The 27,928-nt window shown below is 34.8% G+C and overlaps 1 protein-coding gene and 1 pseudogene across 2 annotated transcripts; one reads left to right on the forward strand and one right to left on the reverse strand.

Moving 5' to 3' along the window:
* Positions 1-12,287: 12,287 nt before the first annotated feature.
* On the reverse strand, positions 12,288-14,725 carry LOC140852410 (uncharacterized; annotated as a pseudogene).
* A 3,418-nt stretch (positions 14,726-18,143) lies between these two features.
* On the forward strand, positions 18,144-25,664 carry LOC105053614 (uncharacterized). 2 transcript variants are annotated; one of them, XR_002165711.2, is made up of 4 exons: positions 18,149-18,688; positions 18,806-18,884; positions 25,091-25,214; positions 25,297-25,664. XR_002165711.2 is itself a non-coding variant. In XM_073246185.1 (3 exons), the coding sequence occupies exons 1-2, from the start codon at positions 18,339-18,341 to the stop codon at positions 18,864-18,866; spliced, it is 411 nt and encodes a 136-aa protein (XP_073102286.1). In that variant the 5' UTR covers positions 18,144-18,338; the 3' UTR covers positions 18,867-18,884; positions 24,781-25,036. The 2 variants fall into 2 exon arrangements, 1 of the variants encoding a protein (XP_073102286.1); XM_073246185.1 differs by lacking the exons at positions 25,091-25,214; positions 25,297-25,664 and adding an exon at positions 24,781-25,036 and having other exon boundaries at positions 18,144-18,688.
* The last annotated feature ends 2,264 nt before the right edge of the window (positions 25,665-27,928 follow it).

The raw sequence follows: 27,928 nt of genomic DNA on the forward strand, positions 1-27,928 counted from the left end.
CCCGATCCACATGTTGACCTCCATTTAACTATTAAACCTTTTGACTTGTTTTTAAATTTCGGTCAAGAGCCTCTAAATGTTTAATTTAGGTCTCTCTTTTTGGTATTTTTATCTTTTTCAAAATCTCTAAACCCACCGTCCCCACTACTCTTCTCACAAACTCCCGATTCTTCCCCTTGTTCATCACAAATTCTTCATTCCCACCATAAAATCTCGATTTTTACCGTAAAATTTTTCTTCTTTGTGCATCCCCTCACTTCCTTCTCCATCATGAAATCTTTCCCCACCCTGAGAATCCTTCACTGTCGTGCCCACTGGTAATATTCTCTCTCTCCATCTCTTCTCTCTTCTTTCTTTTCCCCCTTCTTCTCTCTCGTAGATTTTAGCAATTTCAATCGGCGCGTTATTAGAGCAGAAATTCTCTTCTTTATGAATGGGACTGTATAAATGCTCTTATTATGAATGATTCTCTTACTTAGATAAATTTTATTTATTAAGAAAATTTAAATTTATTTTTTTTCCAAAATTATTCTTCTCTATTTCATTCTTCAAGCAATCATTTTCTATATGATGATTAATGTTTGTTCATAATGATTTTGAACTAGCTGATTGATCGGTCTAAGGATTTTAGAGGGAGATAATCTGAATTTTACACCAATACATCATCTAGTATATAGAGAAAAACCTCAAAAAATTTACTTAGAAATTGATTCTCTAAATTTAACCAATTGTTTTATTCACATGAATGCTCATTGTTTAAGTAATCACATGAAAATATCGTTGGTTATATGAAAATATCAAACCATTATTTCATAAAAGAAAAAAATATTGGATTGAGTAATGCTATTGAAAAACTATCCAGAAAATAAAAATACCAAGTCACACAACTTCAGTTTCAATCATATTATATGTAATCTGATTTTGTTAGTCAAAATTAGCTTCTATGATAATGTAATCTAATATGTATTGTTTGAATTTGATTTGTGATATAGTGTTATGGTAGCTAGTTCAAAGAGAGTCAAAGAATTTTATATTGACCTAATGAATATGATAAATGGAAGGTGCTATTTTAATCACTACGTCGAGATTATGGACATACTTATGGAGTCCATATCCGAAGAGTAGAAAATAAAGGTGGCCGCGACTCCATTTGGCTATTTGCTCCGAATTCATACATCAAGCATAGCAGGCATTATTGGATGCATTACTCTTCTTCTAAGATGATGAGAAGGAGGGCTTGAGGTTGGGTAGGACTATGGTTCCTTTTGTGGAGACTGACATTGCCTCATCTTTGGTTTGAGGGCTATGGGTGATGAGGTTGAATTGTATAGGGAGGGGAGAGTTCAGTTGGACCTTATCATCTGATTTTTTGATGGTGATCAAAAAAAGACTATTAGAAATTTAGTTAAAAATAAATTGATGTCTCTTATTGGGAAGTCTGGGTTGCAAGATGTGGACTTTACTAAGTATTGGATTCTTTATCTTTTTGTAACTATTTTTTTTTCCAACTGTATGCTATATGTTCCAAAGGCATTATATCAATATCTTGATGATTTAGATCATCTAGGATTATATAGTTGGGTCTTCCAGTTTTTCTTTTCTTCGACAGCAGATTCCTAGCCTAGCAGAGAGTGTGCGCATAAAGAACACGACTAAAAGAGGCTCTGTTGGCTATATGGATGGATGTGCGGTGGCTCTGGTGGTAAGCTTGTCTATGCTTACTATCAATTTAATTATTTGATAGCCAATCTAATATGGTATCAGTTACTTTAAAATAGTACACAATTAGTTTAATATAGTATTAGTTAATATAGAATGGCATACAATTAATTTGTTATAGTACACAGTTAATCTGTATTGGTATACAATTAATCTAAATTGGTACACAGTTAATCTATATTGGCACATAATTAATTTATTATAGTACATAATTAATCTATATTAGTATATACTTAATCTATATTGGTATACAATTAATCTATTATGGTATATAGTTAATTTATTATAGTACATAGTTATTTTATATTGACACATAGTTAATCTATATTGATACACAGTTGATTTATTATAGTACATAGTTAATCTATATTGGCACAGTTAATCTATATTGGTACATAATTGATTTATTATAGTATGTAATTAATCTATAGTGATATACAGTTAATTTGTTATATACATAATTAATCTATATTTGTACACAATTAATCTATCATAGTGCATAGTTAATCTATTATGGTATATAATTAATCTAACATTGTTTTGGTATGGTATACGGTTAATTTATTACGATACATAGTTAATGTAATATCGTTTTAGTTTGGCACATAGTTAGATTTTTCTAAAATATAATGCTTATATTGATGTTTCTGTGCAGGCATGGCTATTGAGCCGGCCAATAGTCTATTTGAAAAGCATAGACCACCATTCATTATCTCCATCTCTTGCATTGGAGCAACGCCTTGTTCCCTTGCAAGGTGGAGGTGATCACTAAAGCTATAAAGAAATTAAAAAGATTTGAGATATTAGCTTTTGTATTTAACATCATATATATTTCAATTGAAGCATAACTATATATTTTTTTTATTCTTGATAGGTGATCCAAAGGATAGAGTCTAAGGAGGATGAGGCACACCTCCTGTCACAAAGAAGGCCACAGGAGCTGGTTTGATATAGGGGCAAGCACATATAAAATCTGATTTTTTTTATTTTTTATACTTCATATTAGTTACATAACTCATATTATTTTTATTTGGCACACACATCCTATGTACTGGCACACACTAAAGTCCACCTCGCACACACTTATAATGCATTTATACACAATTGATATTTGTTACGTTCTTTTTAATTCTTTGTAGTATGTCATTATCTTCATATGGCATACACTTATTTTCATTTGGCATATAGCTGTTAGTTGCCGACACGCTATTTGACACCCTATATTTAAATAGCATATTTAAAATTTCACTATGTAGGAACCTATATAGCTCCTCATATACATTATTTATTGCATATAATCTTTAAGATTTTTTATAGTTTTTCAGGTTCCATCATCTAGCCAGCCCACACGATATCTAATTAATGTTTTGAAGACACGTATGGTAGTAGTTGAGAGGTCCTTGATTAGTCATGATTTTCATTTAGAGAACCCCCAACCCATCAAGGATGTCGCAACGAAGGATGCATGAAATCTTGCCTTCATAGGAGGCTTTCGTGCATTAAGAAGATGCTCCACGACAAGGGCTTAATGCCAGCAGATGATATTGCAGGCATTAATATGGATCATACGGAGGTGAGTACGATAATGTAATTGTAATATAAAAAATTGGAAATGATGTTATTCCTGACCTAATTAATCTTTATTATTAGGTGAGGGTAGAGCATTCTTTTGTACGTGAAGAACCCACCTAGTTGAAGTAGACCCTACTATACTTAATACTAGTAAAGCGATGGAGGTAATTTTCATTAATTTGTAGTTAAAGATATGATCTTTTATTATAATATGAATGGTTATTTATCTAGCATTTTTTTCTTATCAAGTCAGTTTCGTGACTGAAGTGGAGTGCAAGAAAGAATATGCCGCTGCGAAACATGTGTCCTCATTATGCAGGCAATAAAAATAAAGCTCGCAAAAGAAAGCCCACAGAGAAGGAAAAGCCATATCATACCTTTCTAAGATCTACAAACGTATAAGGAAGAAATAGCAAGAGGGGAACATAGGTGAAGGAAGCATGGCTTGCTCACTAGCGAGAGTGATCCAAATGCTCATCAGTCTTCATTTTTGGATTCTATCACTACTGCACTGATGGAGCTAAGTCAGTCAGTTAAGGACCAAGAAGATCCATCCCCTAGAGAGATTTAAAAATTATTTCATGAATTAATTATTAAATCACTGTGAAGGTTTTTGTTTTCATATCCTGTGCTTATATGACATATATTAAACATTCAATATACTTACTCAATTTTTTTTTTATATTTCATCACTTTTAGCATATTCGAGATTCTACTATAGTTATAGATATTGAAACATCGATGCTGTCGGATAAGCCAATACGATTAGCATGAAGGCACACTTATCATGGAAAGAGGAGAGGTATACTCCCATCGTTTCTTGAAGTATCAATTGATTTCTACGTCGATGGTGATCACTCTGAGTAAGTTAATAGAATATATTTGTTCTCTATCTCATTGTTTATAATGAGCTTTTTTTGTTAATACCTACATATTTTATGTAATGAGACTATTTGGAAGGATCAAGATACATTTGAACCTTCTTGCACGTGTTATGCATTGGATCAGCTTTTTAACGATGGGCCGCTAAGAGTGATGTATGGATCACATGCTAAGGACTGATCAAGATACATCTAGTTTTTTTTTTTTTTTGGTCTTAACGATTTTTTTTGGATTATGTACAGCTCATTAATGTATGCTTCCATATAATGAAGCTATTCCATATAGAATATAGGGAGCCCATGAAGAATGATGCTTTGTTTTTGTGCTACAAGATATAGGTATGAAATTTATTAGAAGCATGCATTTTGTTTTTAACTAATGGATGTTATGACTTACTCTTCTTCTTTTCTTTTTTGGAGCAGTCTGTTGTCTTCAATGCCTTTCAGGGGTCACCTTAGTAATCTCTGAAGTCACCAATTAGATCATAGATTCAGCATAACCAAGTATTCAGAAATGGATGGCTGATATCCGATTATCAGATCTCGATTATTATAGACATTTATTCATTTGATGAACACATCTTGGCATTGGTATCTCCTAGTTTTGGATTTGAAGGAGCATTGCTTTGATTACTATAACTTGATTTGGAGCTTCAATGTATCAGATGATGCCAATAAATATATGTGTAACATTATTTGATATTTATTTGTTGCTTTTATTTGTAACAACATCTATCAGTAATATATTCATTATATTGTATTTCTTATTACATGTGTGTAGACAATGTTCGTGCATTTTTGGCTGTAAAATGAGTAGGATTCGATATTTCTAAAGCTCAAGTTTGATATGTTCATGATTGTTTGCAGCAAAGCTACGGTACTGTAGATTGCGGAGTACATATATTGATATTTGTAGAGATCCTCACAAGAGGTAGCTCAAGATCATTGCACGATGATTTTAAGAATGCGATATTGCATAGGAGTTGGGTTGTGGAAAATATTTTGTTTCATGGGTATTGTATGCAGTATAAAGAATTTTGGTCATGGTATGAGAAGAAGATGCCTAGGACCAAAGATTATGACATAATGGTTGTGTAAACAATCTTCGTAGTTTATGTCAATTGTAAATTTCATCTTTATACTGATTTGATATATATTTTATATTTAATATCATCCAAAATTTAACAGTAATATGACATGTTCAAATATGCATCAGGTTAATTTTATATTCATTGTGTATGTCTGGCAATATAATTGTTAACCATGTAACATTCAGTATGTACCAAGTTATTTTAATTATGTACTGGCTAAATTGCTCTACCGATGTGTGCCGGTGCCAATGATGCCAGAGGCATCATCTTTTAAAGATGAAACTTCAGCTTCTAGCTATTTTAGTTCATTGCGCGTGTGTGTGTATGCAGTTGATATCATGTTCTATTTGTTTAAATTTAGGCTATCTATTTAAGTTTAGCTCCTATTTGTTTAAAGATGAAACTTAGCTTCTTCAACTATGTGCCATGATACTTCAACTGTGTGCGCGATACATCAACTATGTGCCATAATACTTTTTTCTTTGCATTCATTTATCTTGGATCTATCTCAACATAATTTTATGAAAATTTTTGTCTATAAGATTAAGCATTGATAAATTGAGGGAAAGCCAACTTGATTATGTAGAACTATCTTGGACAAATTTAGTTAAGGCCAACTGCTAGCAACTATTTATTGCCTTTTGCTCATAACTTCCTATCCTAGATGCTGTACCATGTTAATGATATTTCATGATGAAAATCATGTAAGGATGTGATTCACTTGGCTGCTGTCTCTTGCTGCTACTACTACTCCTCCCATTATACTCTACTGATACTCATCTGAAACTCTCCTTAAACCCTAGGTTTCCATTGTAGAAACTATATTTCTTGCATTTATTATATATACTATCCATACAAAAAGAGATACATAACAAAAGAAGGGATCTTAGGTTGCATTCTTAGGAGAATTAGTTTCAGCCAGGTTAGTTTCAGCCAGGTTGCCTCCTTTGTAACCCCTATAGCATACCAGGCCAAAAATAGCATGCCAATATTTTTTTTTCAAAAATAACTATGTACCATATTAATTTAACTATGTATCATGTTAATTTAATTATATACCATATTTAGTTAACTATGTCTTATGTTAAATTAACTATGTATCATGTTAATTTAACTGTATTTAGTATTAATTTAACTGTGTGCAAAGTTTATTTAACTATATATAGTGTTAAATTAACTGTGTACCATATTAATTTAACTGTATGTAGAATTTATTTAACTATATACCATATTAATTTAATTATATACCATATTAATTTAACTATATACCATGTTTAGTTAACTGTATATCATATTAATTTAATTATGTACAGTATTAATTTAACTATGTGCAGCATTAAATTAATTATATATTATATTAATTTAACTGTATGTCATATTAATTTAACTATGTACAGTATTAATTTAACTGTGTATAGAATTTATTTAACTATATATCATATTAAATTAACTATATATCATGTTAATTTAACTGTATACAGTATTAATCTAACTGTGTGCAGAGTTCATTTAACTATGTACCATATTAATTTAACTGTATATAGTATTAATTTAATTGTATATAGAATTTATTTAGTTGTGTATCATGCTAAATTAACTGTGTACAATATTAATTTAATTATGTGCAGTATTAATTTAATTATGTACAGAGTTTATTTAACTATATACAGTATTAAATTAACTGTGTACGAGGTTAATTTAACTATGTGTAGGATTTATTTAACTTTATACCATATTAATTTAATTGTGTGTCATATTAATTTAACTGTATATTATATTTAGTTAACTGTGTACCATATTAAATTTATTGCATACTATATTAGTTTAATTATATATAATATTAATTTAGATATGTGCAGCATTCATTAACTATGTGCAGTGTTAAATTAACTATGTATGATGTTAATTTGATTGTGTACAAGATTTATTTAACTATGTACCATATTAATTTAACTATGTGTCATGTTAATTTAACTATATACTATGTTTAGTTAACTATGTACTATATTAAATTAATTATGTATCATATTAATTTAACTGTATGCAATATTAATTTAACTGTATATAGAGTTCATTTAACTATGTACCATATTAAATTAATTATGCACCATATTAACTTAACTGTGTAGTATTAATTTAACTATGTGTAGAGTTTATTTAACTATGTATCATATTAAATTAACTATATCCTATGTTGATTTAACTATATACAGTATTAATTTAATTATATGCAGTGATAAATTAACTGTGTATCATGTTAATTTAATTGTATACCATGTTTGGAAATATTTGATAAGTTCCTACGATACTTCAACTGCGCACCATGATACGTCAATTGTATATCGTGATACGTACCTCAACTATGTATCATATTTATTTTAATATGTGCAGCAGTTAACTAACTACGTATGTGCGTTTAGTTAACTATGTACCATGATACCGTAGATTGTAGAGTACGTATGCTGATGTTTTAAGAGCTACGATACCCTCTGTGGACACATCAAAAATTGACCCTCTATTTGGGCCTATGGAACAACAAGGGTCGACCTATAGGTCGCCCCTTGGCACAGAGATTGTCTCATGAGTTGCCTCCTATGGCTTGTCAGGCCAAAAATTTGATACAAAGTCTGATGAAGTTATATTTTTTGATTATTTCTCTATTAGTAAAATATTTAAAGTTTTTAACAAATAGACCTTAGTTGTAGAAGAATCAATACATGTTATTTTTTATGAGACTAATAATCCTCCATCAAAAAAGACAGAGGTTGTTGATGATGCAGGTCCAATTGTGGAAAGAATGAATGAGCTCATGCTAAAGTATTCCATACTCTAAAATGACAAAGAACATGAAGACAATCATGATGGTGAGGATGAAAAATAGCAAAATCAACAAAAGCAAGCATACGGTATAAATGATCTTTCAAGGGAATGGAGGTATATCCACAACCATCCAAAGAAATTTATAATTGGTGATCCTATAAATGGGGTAAGAATTCACTGATTTTCATTGATTTAAGCTCAAATTCTCTATTGTGCATGATCACTCTTGAATTTCCCATCTTTTCCTCCTTTTTCAAATTTTTTTTGGTGAATTTGGCCTATCTGTCCAAATGGGGTGACCCCAAGTCCTCCATGAGAAAGGGATCCCCATAAGGCATTTTAGTCTTCTCTCCAGAGCTCACGGGATGCCCTATTTTTCTTTGGAAAAGCCCTCCTCTGTGTCCCACGGACCAACCCCTCCACTAAAAACCAGCCTCTTCTTCCTCTTCCATCGTCAAATCCTTTCTTCTATAAAATCCTATAATCTACCCTTCATCTCCCTCAAATATTTTCAAATTCCTCTTTAAATCAGTAGGATCTCTCATCTATTATCCTCATTTGGCCTGAAATCATTTGATTTTGAAGTTTCCTCTTGCCACAAAACCCTCTCCTCATTGAAAGGGGTTTTTCTTCTTCTTCTCTACCTTAAAGCTTCTTTTCCCACCTTCCCATCTTTAGAACTTAGTTTCTTACATCCTCTTTGGCCGAGACTTACTCTCCATTGCTCTCCCCATGGCACCGAGGTTGAGGCTCCCTCAAAGAAGAAAATCCACCCATGTGCTTGATGCTCCGGCTCCTATTCCATCTTCCCCTCCAGTTACTTCGAGCACGGTACCCCTCTCTATAAGAAAAGTTGAGTTAGGAAGAAATATAGGTTTCAATTTTTTTGAAAGGAAAGGTTTTTCAATTAGAGAAAAGATCAAAAGAAAGGTTGGAGTTTTTACTATATGCTTAAGGCCAAAACAATCTATGTTGATCTTGTTAAAGAGTTTTATCAAAACTTCATTTATCATGATGGAAATGGTAGATCGTCAATCAAGGATGTAGAAATTATTTTGGATCCATATCATCTTGGAGAAATTCTACACCTTCCTTGTGAAGGATCTTGTGAAGAAGAACTTCCCAACAAAGAAGAAGGTTTCATATCCATTTTGGGAATAGAGCATGTAAGGGGAATTAGTAAAATAGAAGCTAAAGATTTAAATATTGAAATCAGACTCCTCTATCGCATGGTAACAAAAATATTTTTTCTTAGAGGGGATAGATATGATTTTCTTTCAGAGAGAGATATATGTGTTATGCACCATATTATTTGTGAAATTCCCATTAACCTTCCCGTGCTTATGTTTGAAGCAATACGTGAGATCCAAAATAGATCTAAAGCCCATTTACCTTATGGAATGGCTCTCACAGTTGTCTTCAAAAGATTTGGGATTAGTTTTAAGGGGGAGGCTACTAGTCGTCTATCCCATATGAATACTTACAACCACAGTCTTCTACACCGGATGGGTTTCACCAAAGCTGATTGTGGCCATTGGAGCAAAGGCACTAAGGAGGAGGAGGATAGAGCTGAGGGGGAGGGATATTCTTCACTACCTCGTGAGAACATATTCTCAGATATTCAGTTTGTTTCAGATCTCGAGGTAGGTCCTTCTGAGATAGTTAGAGAAGCTTTTATTGAGCCACAGTCTAGATGCCAATCTGATCATTTACCTATCAGACTGGAGGATGATTAGCTTCAGACTCTCTCACAGCATGTTGTCGGAATCCTTCTCGCAGCCAAGAGCACATCTCAGGGGAGAGCTTCCACATGGCCCTCTCATCTGATCAGTTGTTGGTTCCTCATATTTTCGTGGTGATGCAGATGTTCTCTGACATGAATGCATACTTGAGCAGCTCGAGAGCACAATTCTTAGGCTCAGTAGTAGAGTATTTGGTTTGCAGAGAGAGGTGAGGACACTATCACTTCCTATCAGATCAAGCGATGCCATCACTCAGATATCGGATTTATCAGTCGAAACAGAAAGACTTCATCGTATGATTAAATCTGGGATCGAGACACTAAGGTAGGAGATTAGAGGGTTGAATGGTGATGTATCTAGTGGGTTGGTTCTCTTCTGCAATCCATATCGAGGGCATTAGGGCAATTGGACTCTATTAGGCTTCTATTACTGGTTAGAGCCCCATCTTCTTCCCAACCTTCTGGATCATCCCCTCGTTCCTCCACCCATGCCGGTTCCCCTAGCAAGAGTCAGGATAGGCATGGTCATGGTCGTATCTATGATATTCCTGATGAGATCACTTCCTCTGATTCTAATAATTCTAATGATTAGTTAGCTTTTATGCTCCTTATTATCTTCTGTTGTATGAGATCTTGGATGTTAGTCAAATTTTGTGTATTAATGTATTGGGTTGATATTATATATTTATATGTAAACTTATGATGGTTGATGTACTCTACTGATCTTATATATCTCTTATTAATGTGAACTCTTGTGATATTTTGCATTACATTATGTAGTAAATGCCAAATGTGACTCTTGTTGGCACTATCTTATATATCTTATTTGGTACATTTTGTTATAGATACCTTATTATTTGTGCAGCAAGTTTATTATATTTAAAAAAATAGGGGGAGTAGTTTTTAACCAAGAATGTAATTTTTTTTATCTATATTGATTATGTCAAAAAGGAGGAGAAGTGCTACGATACCATGGTATAAATTGGTATTATATCATATAAGCAAAAATTTATACAATGTATAAGCTATGCAATGTATAAGCAAAAATGTATGCAATGTATGCAACTATATCAAATCTATATCAAATAATGAAATTTTTGCATCATGTGTTAGAACCATAGTCCCTAGCTCCTCTTCTAAAAGAAAACTACCTAATAAAAGCTAATGCCTTAAAGAAATACATAAATTGAATTGGTAATACTTAAATGTGTATTTCAGGATATTCAAAAATTTTTGAATTAGTAAAAATGCTTGGAGAAGGCTAAAGTTACAATTTCATTAAGTTGGAGATCAAGATAATATTTTTAAAGTCTCAAGAGCATTAAAGAAGACTTCAAAATATTTGAAGGCAATTTTCAGAGTTTCAGAAGTCAAAATTTTGGAGAAAAATCAATCTGGGCAAAAAGAGGTGACCCTTACGTCAACCCTTTTTGAAAAGGGGCACCGACATGCTGTTTTTGGGTTAGCAAGCAAAAGGGTTGACCCCTATGCCAGGGGGCAACCCATGTATGGGTCGACTCCTGCTGTGCTGCAGGCCAAAATAGAAAGCACTTATTTCTGTTCTATCGCAGGGGGTGACCCATGGAGCGATCCCTGAGATGAAAATGTACGTAACGGCTAGTTTTTAGCCTATTTTTAGTATAATAAATGCCCATTATATGCTATCCAATGGTTCTAAATGTCTATTGTTCACTCTCCAACATTAATTGAAAGTATAAAGCCATTCAAAAGGAGAAAAAATATAAGAAAAATTAATAAAAAAATTTATTCTTAAGAAATTATAGCTCTAAGATAAAGAAGTATTCAATTAAAACTCAACCACCTATCCAAAGTGCATTCAACTCTTCATGATATCTGAGGGTGTTCTTAAAGGCTTCTCCAACCTTGAGTAAAGTATATTTAAAGTTTTATTATGCTCATTAAGGAGCTAAATCTATTCTACATTGTTATATATCTTCTTCTTGCTTGTTGTTTTTGTGTAAAAGGTTTGGGAGTTCCAAAATTTGGAAAGATTAATTTGAACCTTAAATCAGAGTGTATAGGATTGGTTTGTATATGAAAAGTAAGTATCTACTTAAGAAAGCTAGGGTCGGTGGGATCCAACATTGTAATTATTATATATGATTAGTGGATTGAAATTTTTAAGTAGGATCTTGAGGAGTGGATGTAGGTGCAGAATTAGTACCAAACCACTATAAATCTTTGTGTTTGTGGTGTGTTGCTTTCTTCTCTTATTCTCTTGTGTCAATTTCTCTATTGCTTGTCTCAATATCCTGCACACTATTCTGATTGTCACTGCATATTTCATATCACATTCAAGATACATTATGTGGTTCACTCTTCACTTAAATTTTTTTTTACAACCCAATTCATCCTCCCCTTGGATTGCATAGTTGGACAACAATAATAAAATACAAGTTTCCAAAATGTCTTTTCTCATAACATAACTGAATTGCATAACAATTACTCAATAATCTCACTACAAGTTCTTCTGTTGTGTTCTTTTTCACATTGCCTACATTTCAGAATTCTTGATGAATCCACCTGTAAAGTTCTTCTCTTCTTCCTAGGCCTGCCAGGACGAGTCTTGATGATAGGAGGTAAAATATATATTTCGTCTAAGATACTCTAAGTCATCTCAATATCTGAAATTGAATTTATAGATTCTATATATGCTGCTCTATACATGTCAGCCTCGAAATAATTGTCAGTAAAGTGATACAAAGATCTACCAACCTCTTAATGCATGCACATGCATGCTTACATAGCATCCAAAAAATTCACCATTCACCACAAGAGCAAGTGCATTCCCGTAGATCAACCTTACATGAGTTCTTTGTGTCCTTTATATCATAAATCGTGATGCTCGATGTAAAGACAGATTACCTTCGACCTTCTTTTGTATTTTTTTGCAATACCTTTTTCGGATCGAAGTAAAGATGGGTTTGCATATTGTAACCTCGAATCCGTCGATCGTGCATCAATTCCATAACTTGGAGTCTTATATGATCAATCATCTAAGGAATGAGAAGATTTTGAGCCTCCATAATCCAACTGTTGAAATACTCAGCCATATTAGATGTCATGATACCCCAACACGAGTCTGGAAAGACTGCATTTGCCGAATGCTCCACCTTTGCATGCATCATAAAGTTATTTGTTCTTGGAGCTGCGGCTACAAGTTTGTTGATTAATTTTTAAAAATATTCAGATTTGGAGTATATGCAGCAATATTTAATAAATCAACCAATCTTTTTCTTTTAGCTGCACGATAATAGACAAGCATCTGCATGTACAACAATGAAAGGATAACAATAACTTAATAAACCTAGATATTTTGAAAATATAACTTAAAATTTTAGAAGAATATAATCATACTTGATTTTCGTAATTATCTTTGATATGGCAGAAGCAATATGAATGGTAGCTATCAGTAAAGTATTTTGGCACTACTCTTATAAGTTCTGAATATCTATCTGTTATAATGGTAAAATGATGCCCACGATAGTCACACAAGTCTCTAAGGCTTCTTTCAATATCTGACAAAATCGGTCCCAATTGTCATCATTTTTTATATCAACAATAGCATATACAATGGAGAACATATCATCATTCGTATTTTTGCCGTAGCACCGAGTAAAACTCCTCCATCCTTATGCTTAACAAATGTTGCATTCATGAATATCAGAGGTCTACAATCTTTTATGAAACCATTGATAGAAGATTTAAATGAAATAAATAGATGTCTAAATCGATCTTCAATGGTTTCGTACACCGCTATGCTATCGGGGTTGGTTTAAAAAATGGCATCACAATACTATCTATCCTTTCATAAGATACTGATCTTTCACCATAGATCTCCTTGATAGCAACATCTTTTTCATACCATGCTTGATGATATGGCAATTCTACACCATATTCTTGATGAATATCATTTACAATATCAGCCGGCCTATATAAAAGTATATCTTGAAGTTTAACTTTGACAGTATTTGAAACCCAATATTTCGAAGCCTTGGGATGATATCAATTTTGCAAGCTTACTCTGCATGCATGTTCATTGTTCATGATTTTAATTGCAAACCTATCTTGATTCCCAAGATGAGAAGCATGAATATGCCATCCACATCCATTATATGCACACTCAACGGTCACACGCACATGATCATTCTTGACAAACATAAAATTCCTGCAATTTGCAATGTAGATTTTGCAAATTGTAGCATGAAGGGTTTCAATGTCCTTGAATTCTTGACCTACACCCTCTATGAAGCTCTTTCAAGCATCCAACATATTTTTTTGATTTGGTTCATCTTCAATTGCAGCTCTTATTTCTTTGACAACTCGAATAAAATTACTCGAGCTAGCAAATAATGAAAAGCGAGATGAATCAACCATTTGACCATTTTTACAACAACTTGTATGTTCAGCATTATAGATTGGACCGTTATCCCTATAATATAAATGAATTATTCTTTCATTATACAACCAATCAATTTTAAACTATTACATATATCATAAATACTATATTCATACTGCAACTACATATAAATGCACAAAATAACTAATTAAAAGTAAAAATAGACATATAACTAATAATTAAATTTTGTATTACCTCATATTGATTACCACTTAAGGAGATTCAGTCGAGGATACACAATAAGATACAACCATCTCAATTATCATAGCTTTTAACTTCAAATATATTTCATATATATTCTTAACATCCTTATCTACCATGAGCTTAACAAGTATTCTTAAATTATTAGAAATATAGAATTTGATTTCTATCATTGCAGGAGATAGATGCTTCCATCTCTCTACTATTTTATTGACAATGTAATTGAGGTTGAGTCTTGTAAAATTAAAATAATATGGCCCTTGCTACCATACGAGCACATAGTCATGAAAATTGAATTTTTGACGTTCTTAGAATTCGTAACTATTAGAAAGCTAGATGAAATCGTTTAAAATGCTAAATGAGTTCTTTTAAATCCCTTCGACAATAATGAATAACAAATCTCTGAAAAATTGAGTAAATTTTTTTAAAACCTGATGTTTGTATCAGAATATTCTGACTTAAGTACAATTAAATTTGGGGAGGCCAAAACGAATAGGAAATTTCTCAAAACTTGATCTGTGTTTGAAGCAATTTGAGAAGGTCAGAATGGACAGAAAACCCTCAAAAAATAAATGTCAACATCAGAAAATTCAGACTTGAGTTTTGACAAATTTAAAAGGATAAAAATGGATAGAAAATCCTCAAAGAGTGGCCTTCTGCTGTTTTTTCTAAAAAATAGAGGAACGTTTCGTAAAGTAGAGAATCGAAAACGTTACGTAAAGTAGGTGTGAAATGGTACTTTCGGTATTTTTTTAAAATCATCTGGCACCAAAGCTTATGCGTTATGCTAAATAGGGACTGGGAGTTATAGTTTTCGTAAACAGAGAGTTTTCATTAAAATGACGTCAATTGGGAAATCGATAATTAATCAGGAGTTGGGGCGTGGCACCCGTAGTCATTTCTGAAAGCAATATATGAATCTCTAAAGAATGCCTCATAATTCCATACTTGAATACACTTGAAAGTTATTGGCAATTATAATTAGTGTTATCAAATTAGAGGACCACACGGCATGTTTAATGAAAGAAAGGCTTATGAAATAGAAAGATCATGCCACTTCTTGTTTGTATATGAAATAAGGTTCAAATAAATAAAACAGTACTTCAAACACAGAAAAATAAGTGGATCGCTGTCACCAGTTGTTGGTGACATTTAACAAATAGAGTTAACTGCCATAATTACAACTCCAAAAGAATTTCTTATTATGATTGACAAAAATGCTACATGCCTTTATGATGCTAACCAAATTATTAAGGATGTTATGTTGAGTTTTGTTGTGCCAAACTTCTGAGAATTTAACCACAAACAGGGATGCATGCACTTTTTAACCATGCTACACGTCCTTTTCTTTCAAGATTGGAATACTCAATTAAGGTTGCGTAAAGTAGCAGCTAGTTAAGACCTGGGGTTAAGGAACGGTACAACCCTAAGAATGATAGAAGTGCATTACAGCATAACTAAAAACATCTTAATCCCTCTGGATTCATTGTTACTCAGCATTTAGATTTTTTTTTTCCCAATTAAATAAGATGCATGCCCAGAGAAGAATCTTCCAATTCATCATCTATGTACCAACACCTTCAAAAAGTGTATTGAAATGACTGATACTCATATGCACAGACAGATTGTCCATATGGAATATATGCTGCCATCTTTAGAATCCAACCGAGTGGCAAAATATATAGCAAACAATCTAATATGCAATAAAATCTAGAACTATTCCCAGCAATTTGAAAATACCCAAGATAGGGTAGTTTGTCTACCAAGCACAAAGTCATAAAGAGTTCTTGAAAACTATGTGATATTTTTATGCTCAATTTGGCATTTGATGCCTCATGAACATTAAGGAATCTCAATTTACTAATTATCCTTAAAATCAAGATGTCTCTGTCTAAGACAAACAAAAATTCCATGATCTTCAAATGAAGCTGCTATCAAGAGATGTCTTTTCTTAGAAGTACTTCATAACAAGTGAGATTCGCTACAGCTCCTTGCAGGACTCTTGGTCATACCTTCTACCAAAGTAACCAAACTAAGGTTATTAAACCAAAGACACTTTCTTGAACCCTCACAATTGCAGAATGTTCTCTCTGCAGTATTTTTAGACAGGTGGGCCAGGATGACCATTTGCCAATTCTTTCACCTTCTGAACCATCATCTGAGTAGATAGGAGTCTTATCATAAAAATATAAAAATATGTCAGACTCCAATGAGATCAGCAGAATATCAAGATAACAAGGCCAACTAGTCATGATTGTACTCAATTTTCAACTTTGCCCCTGTTTAGATTTGTTGGATAGTTATTGGAACTAGTTTTGGACAATTACTTAACAGGTTGTCGCTTTGTATGCTCGTGGAGCCAAGCCCTACACGTTGCAGGTTGCTAAGTCTCTTTTTTGGTGCAATCGAGTTGGGGATGATAGGGAAATACATGAACAACTAAAAATATCAATAAGTTGGGATAGCATGCTATCTAGATAAGCTTAGCGTACTTTAAAGTGGGCTTAAGCTACAATTAATACACTTGACCTGGGTTTGCACCCAAAAGAATCCTTAACAAGCTATGATGGGGTTTAGTTGTTGTTGTTGTCAATAAAATATATAAGCATCATTATATGCATTAAATATTTGTATTATATATAATAATTAATTAGTTCCTAATGATAAAATATTTATTGTTATATTTATATATTTCAAGTCAGCCATCTGAAAATAAAAATTGGTTATTATTTGGAATGAAAAATATAAACTATCTATACATGCAAAGGGGTTAGCACATACCCCAGGCAAGTTTCAGTCAGATTTGAACATAAATATTTAGATTGGGCTTGGGGGAAAGCTGGGATTTAGTTAAGAATGGCTGTCATGCGCTTGTGCTAGGTTGTTCAGGGCCTACCTCCAACTAATTACAGATGGCTCCTAGCCTGGTCCACGGACAACCTATCAATTACAGAACATAGAGTAACCGTGATGAAACTAGTTGCTGGTTTACATTCTATATATATATATATATATATATTTGTAAGACGGTCATTTCATGTCTGTTTTATGAGTATAATTTAAAAAATCAAAAAAAAAATATTTCGGAAGGACATCGGCAATAGAGAGATATTATTTTAAATTTTATAAGAATACTGAATAACAAATCAGATCATCCAGTCTATTGTACTATTCATCTCATGATAAATATGCTGCATCTTGTTAAAAAGATGTCTCCACATGCGACTTTGAATATTGTGTATCGGAGGGTCATACGTAGCTCTTGATGCCCCTGCAACCAGATAATTTCCTTTGGAGATTGGTGGGTCTACGCATGCATGGCGAATGGGCATTATTACGAGGGTTAATTTTGTTGTCTCATCAGAGTAAAGTATTTGCATGCCGGTCCCCAAGAGAAAGAAAAAGAAAAATCAAATTAAATCCATTTCCCGAAAGTGAACCTGGTCAGAAGACGTTGTTGTCAGACTCCGTTTTCCATCAATATCAGACATAATCTTCAAAAGCTAGTCCGGGAACAATCCATCAACGTATACTTTTATAACTCTTGAGTCCTAACCGTGGGGTGGCCCATCTCATGAGTACCGGCACTCCAACAAAGCCGAAAGGCCACCCAAAGTGGGGTCAGGCTTTCCACAAGCAAACCATGGCCCATCCATCCCCTCCCCACCCCACAGCCCCACCTTCCTCGAGTGCCAACCGTTCTCCAATTCTAAGGCGGCCATCATTTGGCACCTGCCCACTTTTGATATGACAACTAGCTGCCCTTTCCCCACCTGAACAACCCTTCCAAAGCTCTAGCCATGCTTTAGAGCTGGCGAGGACACTACACACCCACTCAGAGAGAGAGAGTGAGGGAGAGAGAGAGAGAGAGGGTGGCCAAAACAGCAATACTCATGGCAACCTCAGGGGAGAGCAGGTGCACCTCCCTTGTGTGCTCTTGTTATGCACCAGTTAAGTATCACAGTAGCAAGAGCATTGAGGGAAGAGATGGCACAAAGGGCAGTAAGGGTATAAGTGGGAAGAGAGCTGGTCATGCCGGTGTCAAAGGTGTGTCTCATAAGCCATGCGTACAACCACATCCTGTTCCTCTGAAGAGCAACCTTAAGAAACCAAATAGGGTGGGAGAACAGCAGCAGCAGCAGCAGCAGGAGGTGGTGGTGATGATGAGGGAGGGAAGGAGGAAGGTGAGCTGGTCTGATGCCCATGGCAGAGACCTTGCCCATGTTCAGGAGTTTTACTCAAGGTTCAAAGTTACACAGACATTTTCTGGTTCTCAATTTGTTGTTCGACTTCTGAACCAAAACAATTTGTTTGTAGTGGGTCGATATGTTGTCTGATTTGCTGTTCTGAATCTTTGTAGTGAGCTGGATGAGGGGGAGTTTAAAGTAGTAGGAGGGTCTTGCATTTGTGTCATTCAGTGAAGAAGGTGGTCAGAAGAGGTAAATGTTATATGCAACCCTAACTGTTCATTTTGTAGTGAGATTTGGGGGTGTTCTGGATAAGCACACTCACAAACATAGAAGAGATTTTATTTGATTCCACTGGTTGAGGACACCACATCCTCTCAGAATTAGCTACTTGCCAATTTAGAGCAGGATGGCATGGAATGATAAATTCAGCTGATTGATTAGTAGCATAGATCTTGTTATTGATGTGAAAAGCAACAACACAAGCTTTTTTCTTTCTGAAAAAAAAAAAAAAAAAAAAGGCAGAGGACCAAGTCTCTGCACACCATCTCTCTTTCCATTTATTTATTTATTTATTTTTGCATTTCTTTTGTATTAAATTCTGAACAAAATTCCCATCTGCCTATCATAAGATTCAGGCCCAACCTCCCTCATTAGGGGATAGTTGTCTCTACCACTGGACCAACCAAAAGGATATGCAATTATGCTTAGATCATGTTTAATTGAACCACATATGCAAGTCAGGCAAAAATGATTGCAATATGCTACATTTTTAAATAAATGGGAAGTCAATAAGGAACACTTTTTAATAGTTTAAGACTGAATGTTACTTATGAATCAATAAATCAGTATGTATTATTCCACTGCATCCTTAACGAACCCTGCTGACCTAACAAGAAAAGATTATTAGGTGTCATAATATACAAGACCAACACTTGGGAAACTTATTATTAGGTGTCATGATTTACAAAACTGACGCATGGGAAACTTATCTCATCCATTAGGAACCATTTTATGAATCCTCAGCTGTCAATTTTCCAAGTATGTTAGGTATGCCTTCAAGATTTTCTGGATATTTCGTTCTCATAACTTCTTTTGCTAAAGCTTGAGTGGTTTCTTGGACACTTGCTTCCAATATGAACTTTGAGTATTTAGAGATGCCCTCATTGTCAAGAAGGCTTAGAAGTCAGTGACTTCTCTATTCGAAAAGAAGCATGAACAATAAACATTGATTGACAGGCTAAGATATTCCTATTGTTGAGACAGCCCACACATGTTAACTTGCGCCTTCTTAACAGACTTGAGCACCTTTTTTATTAGTGGAGCCTAGTTAAGTATCTGGTGGACATGTGTGTTCCATCTCAGTCAGTTCTCCATGACTTTGTTCCCAATCAACATTATAATTAAATCTCCTTTGTCTTATTCATTTTTTTGACATATTATCTTTAATGCTCTAAATGATCAGAGGAAGATGGAATAAAGCAAGTACATGAGAAATTCTTTCTTATAAGCAGGAGCCCTCATCATCTAAATTTCTGTTCCTCTGCATGTCCTGTCAAAAATTAGACTTATGAGACCAATTCCTTGCTACCAATGGGACTTCTAATCTCAAAATGCTTTTGTACAGATTCTTCACTTCATGCTACCTCTTCCTAAGTGCCTCCATCCATTGCAATTTAATATTATATATCATGCCCTCTATTCTTTTCTGAGTCAGCATCTTATGCATAGGAAAATATTGATCCAGTCATTGTTGTGTTTGATAATGTTGCTAGTAGCTTGATTACTGCACAACCACAAACTTTCATCACAATATAATTATTGAGTTTTTTTAATGTTCAAAATTGGTCTAATATCAATTTTATTGACATGTGCCCATACATAAATTGGGTATCATAACCATAACTGGTGTACTCTATGATGCTAAGTACACTTTGACATGGATAAATTATTTGCTGAGGTAGTGGCTGAGGTTCAGGTGTGAGAAACACCAGAAGCAGACGTGCATTGTGATTGAGGCATGATAGAATTGCTTTCTGATGTTTGACAATGATGTATTTACTGATAGGCCCCATTTTATTGGATAATGGAACTTCTGATTTCACTGGATACAGAAGGTGTAAATGAGTGATTAGACAATGGCTATGCTAAGATGAGGTTGCTCGAGAATGATTGACTCTAGTTGAGACAAGAATTTGTGATGGCCCCATAATAAGTTGGAAGAAGAAATACCTGCACTAGCAGCAGTTACTGTGAAAAGGAACCATCAGAGTTGATGGAAGCCAAGATTGTAAAAACAGCCAGAGAAGTGAGTCACTGTTGATGAATTTTTTTTATTACTAGCTTGCACCAGCCAATTTCATGTTCATGGTTACAACCAATGTAAGGGTTCTAATATGTCAAGTGACACTGATGCTTGCAAAATTATTATCACTACTGACCAGGGATGTTATGGTAGAGCCAACTCAACTCACAAACAAAAGGCAATGATAGTGGTGTAATCAGGTAAATTAACGAAGTATCAAGCTGCTGAAATACCAAAGGTGTCCAGAGGATGCCTAAAACCCCAACAAAAGATCTAACATTTTCTCGATGCTCTTAAGTAGGAAAAATAGGCTGCAAAGATACACAGGCACTAACATATATAGAAATGTAAGATGTGCCAAATGACATGTTGAACATTTGGTAGGTAAAACGAAGTACAAGAAAATTTGAGCCTCAAATGATCGCAAATAATCATCAGAGTAGTGTAGTTCTCTTGAATGATTAGCAATGTGGCTGAACACAAACTTCTATAAAGAGAATTGAGGGATTTTAAAAGGATTCTAGAGAACTTGAAAACTTAGTAACATAGTTTAGAAGTTCCTTTTTAAAGGTTGTCTTGCCTCATTTCTTGACGAAGCAACTAAAATTCCTTGAGGCTGATGGTGAGGCTATAGAGGTGAGATATGCATGGCATCATAGAGAACATCATGTTACATGCATATATTTTATTTGCAACTTTATGCAAGCATATATCTTAGGCCTTGATTACATACATCATTAATAAAAGAAATGATGTAGCCTTCCTATCCACAAATTTCATGGAAAAGCTAAGGCCAAACAACGACAAGAACTGACTCAGCTGATGGTCAAGGGATCTGCGCATTGTTATCAGAATGAACCAGAACAGGCTAAAACAAGCACTACTTACCGATCATTAGAATTGCTATTATGCCCCCAATCTGGAATAGGCATTTAGAGCTATGGAAGTTACCAATAAACAAATTCTGTTGACCTGAAAGCCTGAAATTCTATCATCAATAGAGACCTGGAAGTAGAAATTTGTTGTTTCCAGAAATTGTAATTCTCTTAATTAGGTAGGTTTAGGCTTCTTATATAAGAGGACTTGAGTTTTGTAATACAAGCAGATTTGGGTTATTCTGAACAAATTTCCTAGGTAAGTTCTCCCACTTTCCTCTTTCATATCCCTTATGCTTTTTCTTTCTTCATAGAAAAATGAAAATGCTATTTATATCTGCTTCTGGAGCATGAGTGGCCAAGTTAACTGGAACAATGGGAACCAAGGAACCATAAATTTTCCATAAAATGCTAAACTAACAGATAATTCTAATGACAGCTGGTATAAAATAGAGTTAGCACCTAGGTAACCTTGGGGAAAATGTCCATGTGCATGGTGGGTAGCCTAAGACCTATTTTCTTTTTTTGTGGATGTTCGCATGGGTCTCTTGTTAGTTTAGAATCACTCAGTTTTATTTTGTTCATGGTTTAGAATGGCATGTGAAATATGAAGAGAAACAGGAAGAAGTTTTCAAGAGCATACTTGATACATAATTTAGTAACCTGTGATTCTTTCTTTTTTTTTTCTTTCTTTTGTTTTTGCATCACATTGTTATGTATGTTGTAAAATGCTTCTAAAATGCCAAAAATGTGAAGGGATCTGTTATTGAACATTTTAAGCTTTATATTGTTTAGTACACATTGACAGTTTGACACTAAATCAATGCATACCACTTAATCATGCAATTTTGAATATTGCTCACCAAATTTGGTTATTTTATGCACATATTTTTATCCTTAAACATGTTTCTTCAGCTTAAATTTTATATATTTTATTTGTTCTGGCACACCTCTTGTATAATGGAAATCTATAAGACTTAATCATAACAGCTAGAAGTTTGTCTGTTGCTTTATTTTGAATCCAAAATCTTTGTTTTCTACCTACTTTAGCATCAGATAACAGATAAATATGCAAAAAAAAAAAAAGGGAAAAGCAAAGAAAAGAAAAGAAAGAAGAAGAAGAAGAAGAAAAGCACCCAAGTATTACGAAGTCTCCCATGCTTCAAAACCCGTGGATGATAAACATGTAAAGTGAAGGGCAAAAGGGTTACTTATTACAAGTAAATTATTAAGGCATACCATATGCTGTTGAACCCTTCCCTAATACCTTAAGGCTTTGGGTTCTAGTGGTTAGTTAACTAAAACCAAGCTCGAACAACTAGAACAAAAGCAAATCAGATGGCATGATGGAAGGAAACGCATCAAAACAGCCTCAATCAACTCAAGAAAATATGCTGTGGTTAGGGAAGGCTAAGATGGCATGAGTAACCAAGACCCATGAAAAGCAAACGCTCATTGACAAGAATATATAAATATATATTGCATTGAATTGCTATTGTTTATACCCAAACCGAAACTCACGCTCCCAAACTAGATCAGAGCCGGAATTGAGAATTTAGAAGAACCTTCATTCCTGCAATATAAAGCTTGAAATTTATTTTAAAGACAAGGTATTGCTTTCGTTACCATTCTTTAATCAGAAAATATGATCTTCTGTTATAATGTTTCATTTGGAAAACTTGATGACACGGATGAGAAGCCCTTCCTACAATCAATTAGGCCCTTTGACCAATTTCAAACTTCAGTGAATTGGTGCTTAGTGTTTCGTATTCATTATATTGGGTTAATGAAAGCAAACCATGGGTGTTACAGGAGATCTTGTGCCATGTTACAGGAAAAATGATAGTTGGGAAGGTAAGGAATGCATCATCTAGTAATGAAGGCAATAGCCAACATATGTGTAAAACACAATATGAATTGGGAGACCATATTAGTACCAATACCACAATAAGAACCATAAAAAAGTAGCATAGGCATATAACAGTCTCTATTTTACAAACAATAGCAAAGAGAATAGTTAATAGTAAATTGATTTGTGTCCATTTATGAGGAATTATTTTCTTAGAAGTAGCACAAAAACTGAAGTGATCCAACTCTATGATCAGTTCCAATTCAACAACAAAAAGCAAGCATTCTATATTTTTCTTTTGAGAAAGAGAGAGAGGGAGAGCTGCCCACACTATTAATTACCCAGGCCTAAATACTTGGGTATGCACCACACAAGACTAGAACCCAGAATTTCTAGTTGCTAAGAATTCGATACATCAAGTTGTATTGGGAAATTGTGGCCTACTTGTAGAGAAGACTCCCCCCACGACTCATTATAATAGGAGACAACATCCTAGCACTGCTTAGGCTGTCATCTGATATATGCATCCCAAACAGAAAAACAGTAAATTTTGAAGAAAGATCTTTTTTCAATGTTCTTGCCATAACTAATGGTCAGTCATGGTATGTGAATAATCTTTCCACTTGTCATGTTTGCTGAATCAAATCTGCGTTGTCTTCTAAAAGTCTGCATGGTTAAAGCCATCTTGCCTTATAAATTTCTACAGTGTGCACCAGCAGCCTTGGATGAAAATTTCACCTACTTGATATTTGGAGTGGGTAAACAGGAAATTAGACCAGTAATTTTCTTCTCCCAATTAAAGTAAAAAGAATGCACTTTAATAGATTTCATGTGCTTTTGGAATATTGGGTTTTGAGTTATATGGCTTCTCATTGGCTGTCAAACGTCATCTAAAATGACACTTTACTTAAATGTGATTTCAACAATGATTATGCCACTGAGGATACTAAAGCACAATCAGCAAGACATATCAATGTTAATGTGCTGTCTAATTTTAGAAAATCAGAGAATTTCCAGTGGCTTGCATCATTTTGTAGCATATCATGTATGATTACCAGAAGTTTGAAAAATGGAGACATTATTGCACTTCCTGATAACTCGAATGTCCATGATCCTTAGGGTGCAACTCAAAAACTTCATCTGTGGATGGGAGTGCTGAAAGTGACTGCTCTTCAAGAATCTAAAAAAAAAAAATCATATGCGGAGCTTCATTATCTTGTCATAACATTTGCTATTTGCTGTTTACCTGCATATTTAGGGGTTTGAGTGCTCCTCTTTCCCAATAAACTTTATGGAAGATTGGCCATCAGAAGGAAACTGTGTTGGAAAATATCTTGAAAATCGTTTGAGGTGGAATAAATAGGTTCTTCTTTCATCGCTGCCATCATACATCTGTTAAATTTTTCTTTTCTTTTATTGTCGATTTCAGCTTGGCCATCAAAAGGAAGAGTGCAACACATCTAAACTGTCCGGTGGCAAAGAGAAGCATTATTCCCTTGCCAATAGAAATTCTGAACATAACAAGCCTCTGACAGACAGATGAGAAAAAATAGGTAAAGATAGGCCTCCTTGATAATTGTGCTTCAAGCTAGTGTAAAGGATGGTTTCTGGCTTACTTGTATATAATTTTGACAGATGCTGCCAGAGTTCATGGGAGGACTGACTTCAAGTAGGCAATGGCTTTTAAAGGCTATGTGCTCCCACTTCCTGACCAGAAACTGACCTTGGTTTGATAGGAAAGAAAGTGTTGTTGTACAGGTGTTATGCAAATGTGTGAAATAGTCCTGAAGAAACCAACTGATCATGTCATTCTAGCATTGGCATCCTGATCATCTGTCAGGCTATTGTGTCTCAGATATCATCGATGGTTGTGGAGGAAGACTTGAATAACATTTTCATGGACTGCAGCATTCCAAGGGTTTGCTAAATTACATAAATCTTCATCACTGACTTGATTTCCAATACCCATTGTGAATGAATTTATTACCTGGTCATTCATATTATTCTTGAAAAATTGGAAGTAGTTTTTCATGGGTTTAGGCTAATCCGATTTAATGATATGGAAATTATGGATTGATGAATATGACACGGTTGCATCTTTTACCGACTGAGCTACTAGGTACTCTAAGAAAACCACCTCGATGGAAAATGCCACCAAGAAAATCAAGCTGCAAACTTCATGGCTAAGAGGCGCGGGGCACACGACAGAGGCAGCAAACTTTATGCGCCATACCATTTCATGTCTTAATCTAGGAAGTGAAAAGGGAAAAGTGATGCTGTTTACAATGGTTTTAGTCACCATCAAATTCAAAGACCTGTAATCCTTGGGCAGCTTTGCTGATTACAAGTCAAACTTCAGGTGTTAGCCTGGGAATCAGTTTAGTTTGCAACCAGTTGACAGTCTTTCTTAACCTCCTCTCATCTATTCTTGAAGCATTCTGTTGCTAGGGTTAGGGCTGCCCCAATTCCCAGCTGACATCAGAGTATGCCAAACGCATGTTATTGACATGGGTTTTTACTGTTATAGTTAATTACTTGATTTGACTGTAAGAAGCAAATAATAGCTGATCTTTTTTGCCTAAACAGAGCAATAGGTTATGTTCTTGATACTGCAACTTCCACTCACAATAGATCATTTAGGATATGTTAATAAACTTTTTTTTGAAACAATTTGGAAACCTTCCATTATCCATTGTGTTGGATCATATTTGATCCGCCTACTAATGCATTCGAATCTCAAGTATGTGGTAGACATCAAGCTTAGTGATGCAGTAGCTCGGGACATGAGATTTGTGCGGCATCAATGTCATCGACTGAAGGTCGATCATAAGAGGTCGGTAGTTCGGTGATCCCAGCGTCATTGGTTTTCAACCGACATCATCTTCCTTTCGGCCTAGCTCCTTATAAGCCGTCCTTCATATCGGACAGTTTCAGGAGCATTTGGCGTGCAAATTTCGCTGGGTTGGTACTCTGCTATATAAGCCCACTACTTATCCAGACAGATGTTTGATTCTGGAATAGTCTGCTGACATCCATTATCCTGGCTCTGACAGCTACCACTCCAACTCTGATGGGATCCACTACTTTAATTCTGACAGTCAATACTCCAATTCTGATAAGATCCACTATCTTGGCTCCGACAGTCACTACTCCAACTTTGGTATGCACTAACCGTCTGGTAGACCCTTTCTTGTAAAAGAAGTGAGAAGAAAAAGAGGGAGATTTTTTTTTCTCTCGACAAGAGACTCCATTCTCACTATCTTCTTCTACTGTTTTTTCTCTTCGACTATTACAAACTTAAGCATCGGAGGATCCCTATCGGAGAACCCCCATCTTCTTCTCCAGTGTTTGTGGACTTTCTTTGTAGGTGACTGGAGTTCCGACTCATCACCTGCCAACTCCAGTGTGACACTTGATTCGAGCTGTCCGATCTAGCTACTTTACAACATCATCTAGTCAGAGAGATACGCAACAAATTGACGCTAGAGGAAAGGCTCATCCTATTTTCTTGAAGAAGATGGTGTGAATAAGATCTTATCAACAATCTTCTTTGCACAGCGCATCTGATGCACGAGATGTTGGAGAGCAACCTCCTTGACCGGATCCCATCAACGCACCGATGGAGCAAGTCCAAATACTCACAGCCACTGTACAACAGCTACAACAAAGTGCAGCAAGGATCCAAGCTCCGCTAGCAGCTCCATCTTAGTACAGCTACTGGAACCATGTGGACGGCGCCGGCACACAAATGCGGCTCAAACCTCCCACTAACGGTCATGATCGGCAGAAACCAGCTCCATGTCACTAGCCTCAATACCCTGGAGCTCAAGAAGAGACGATTGATATCTAGCTCGAGAAGAGACGATCAATATCATCGGAGCTCTCCAAGGAGGACTCCACCTCAAGCCTATGTCATCACTGTCACGTCCCAAATCTGGGACATAACACGGTCATGCTACCGAGGGATGGAGCCCACGATAACACGAAGCCAATCCATCATAATCATCTAAAATCCGTCAAATAAAAATGTTCAATTCCATTATTCATCAAATAATTGAACCAATATTGGTTCAAAGCATCTAAATCCAAAAGCAAGTACCAATCCGAATCTTAACATTCATAAATAACTACAAATCCCTGATTATAAAATAAACTAAACTTCTGCTGCCAAATTTTTAAGCTTGCTATGCAGATCTTTAAGTTTGGATTCCTTTTGCCGATCCTAACCTTATTTCTCTGTTCAAACAAATAAAAAAAAATAAAAAAA

The sequence above is a fragment of the Elaeis guineensis genome, chromosome 11, assembly GCF_000442705.2.
Source record: "Elaeis guineensis isolate ETL-2024a chromosome 11, EG11, whole genome shotgun sequence".
NCBI classification, from domain to species: Eukaryota; Viridiplantae; Streptophyta; class Magnoliopsida; order Arecales; family Arecaceae; genus Elaeis; species Elaeis guineensis.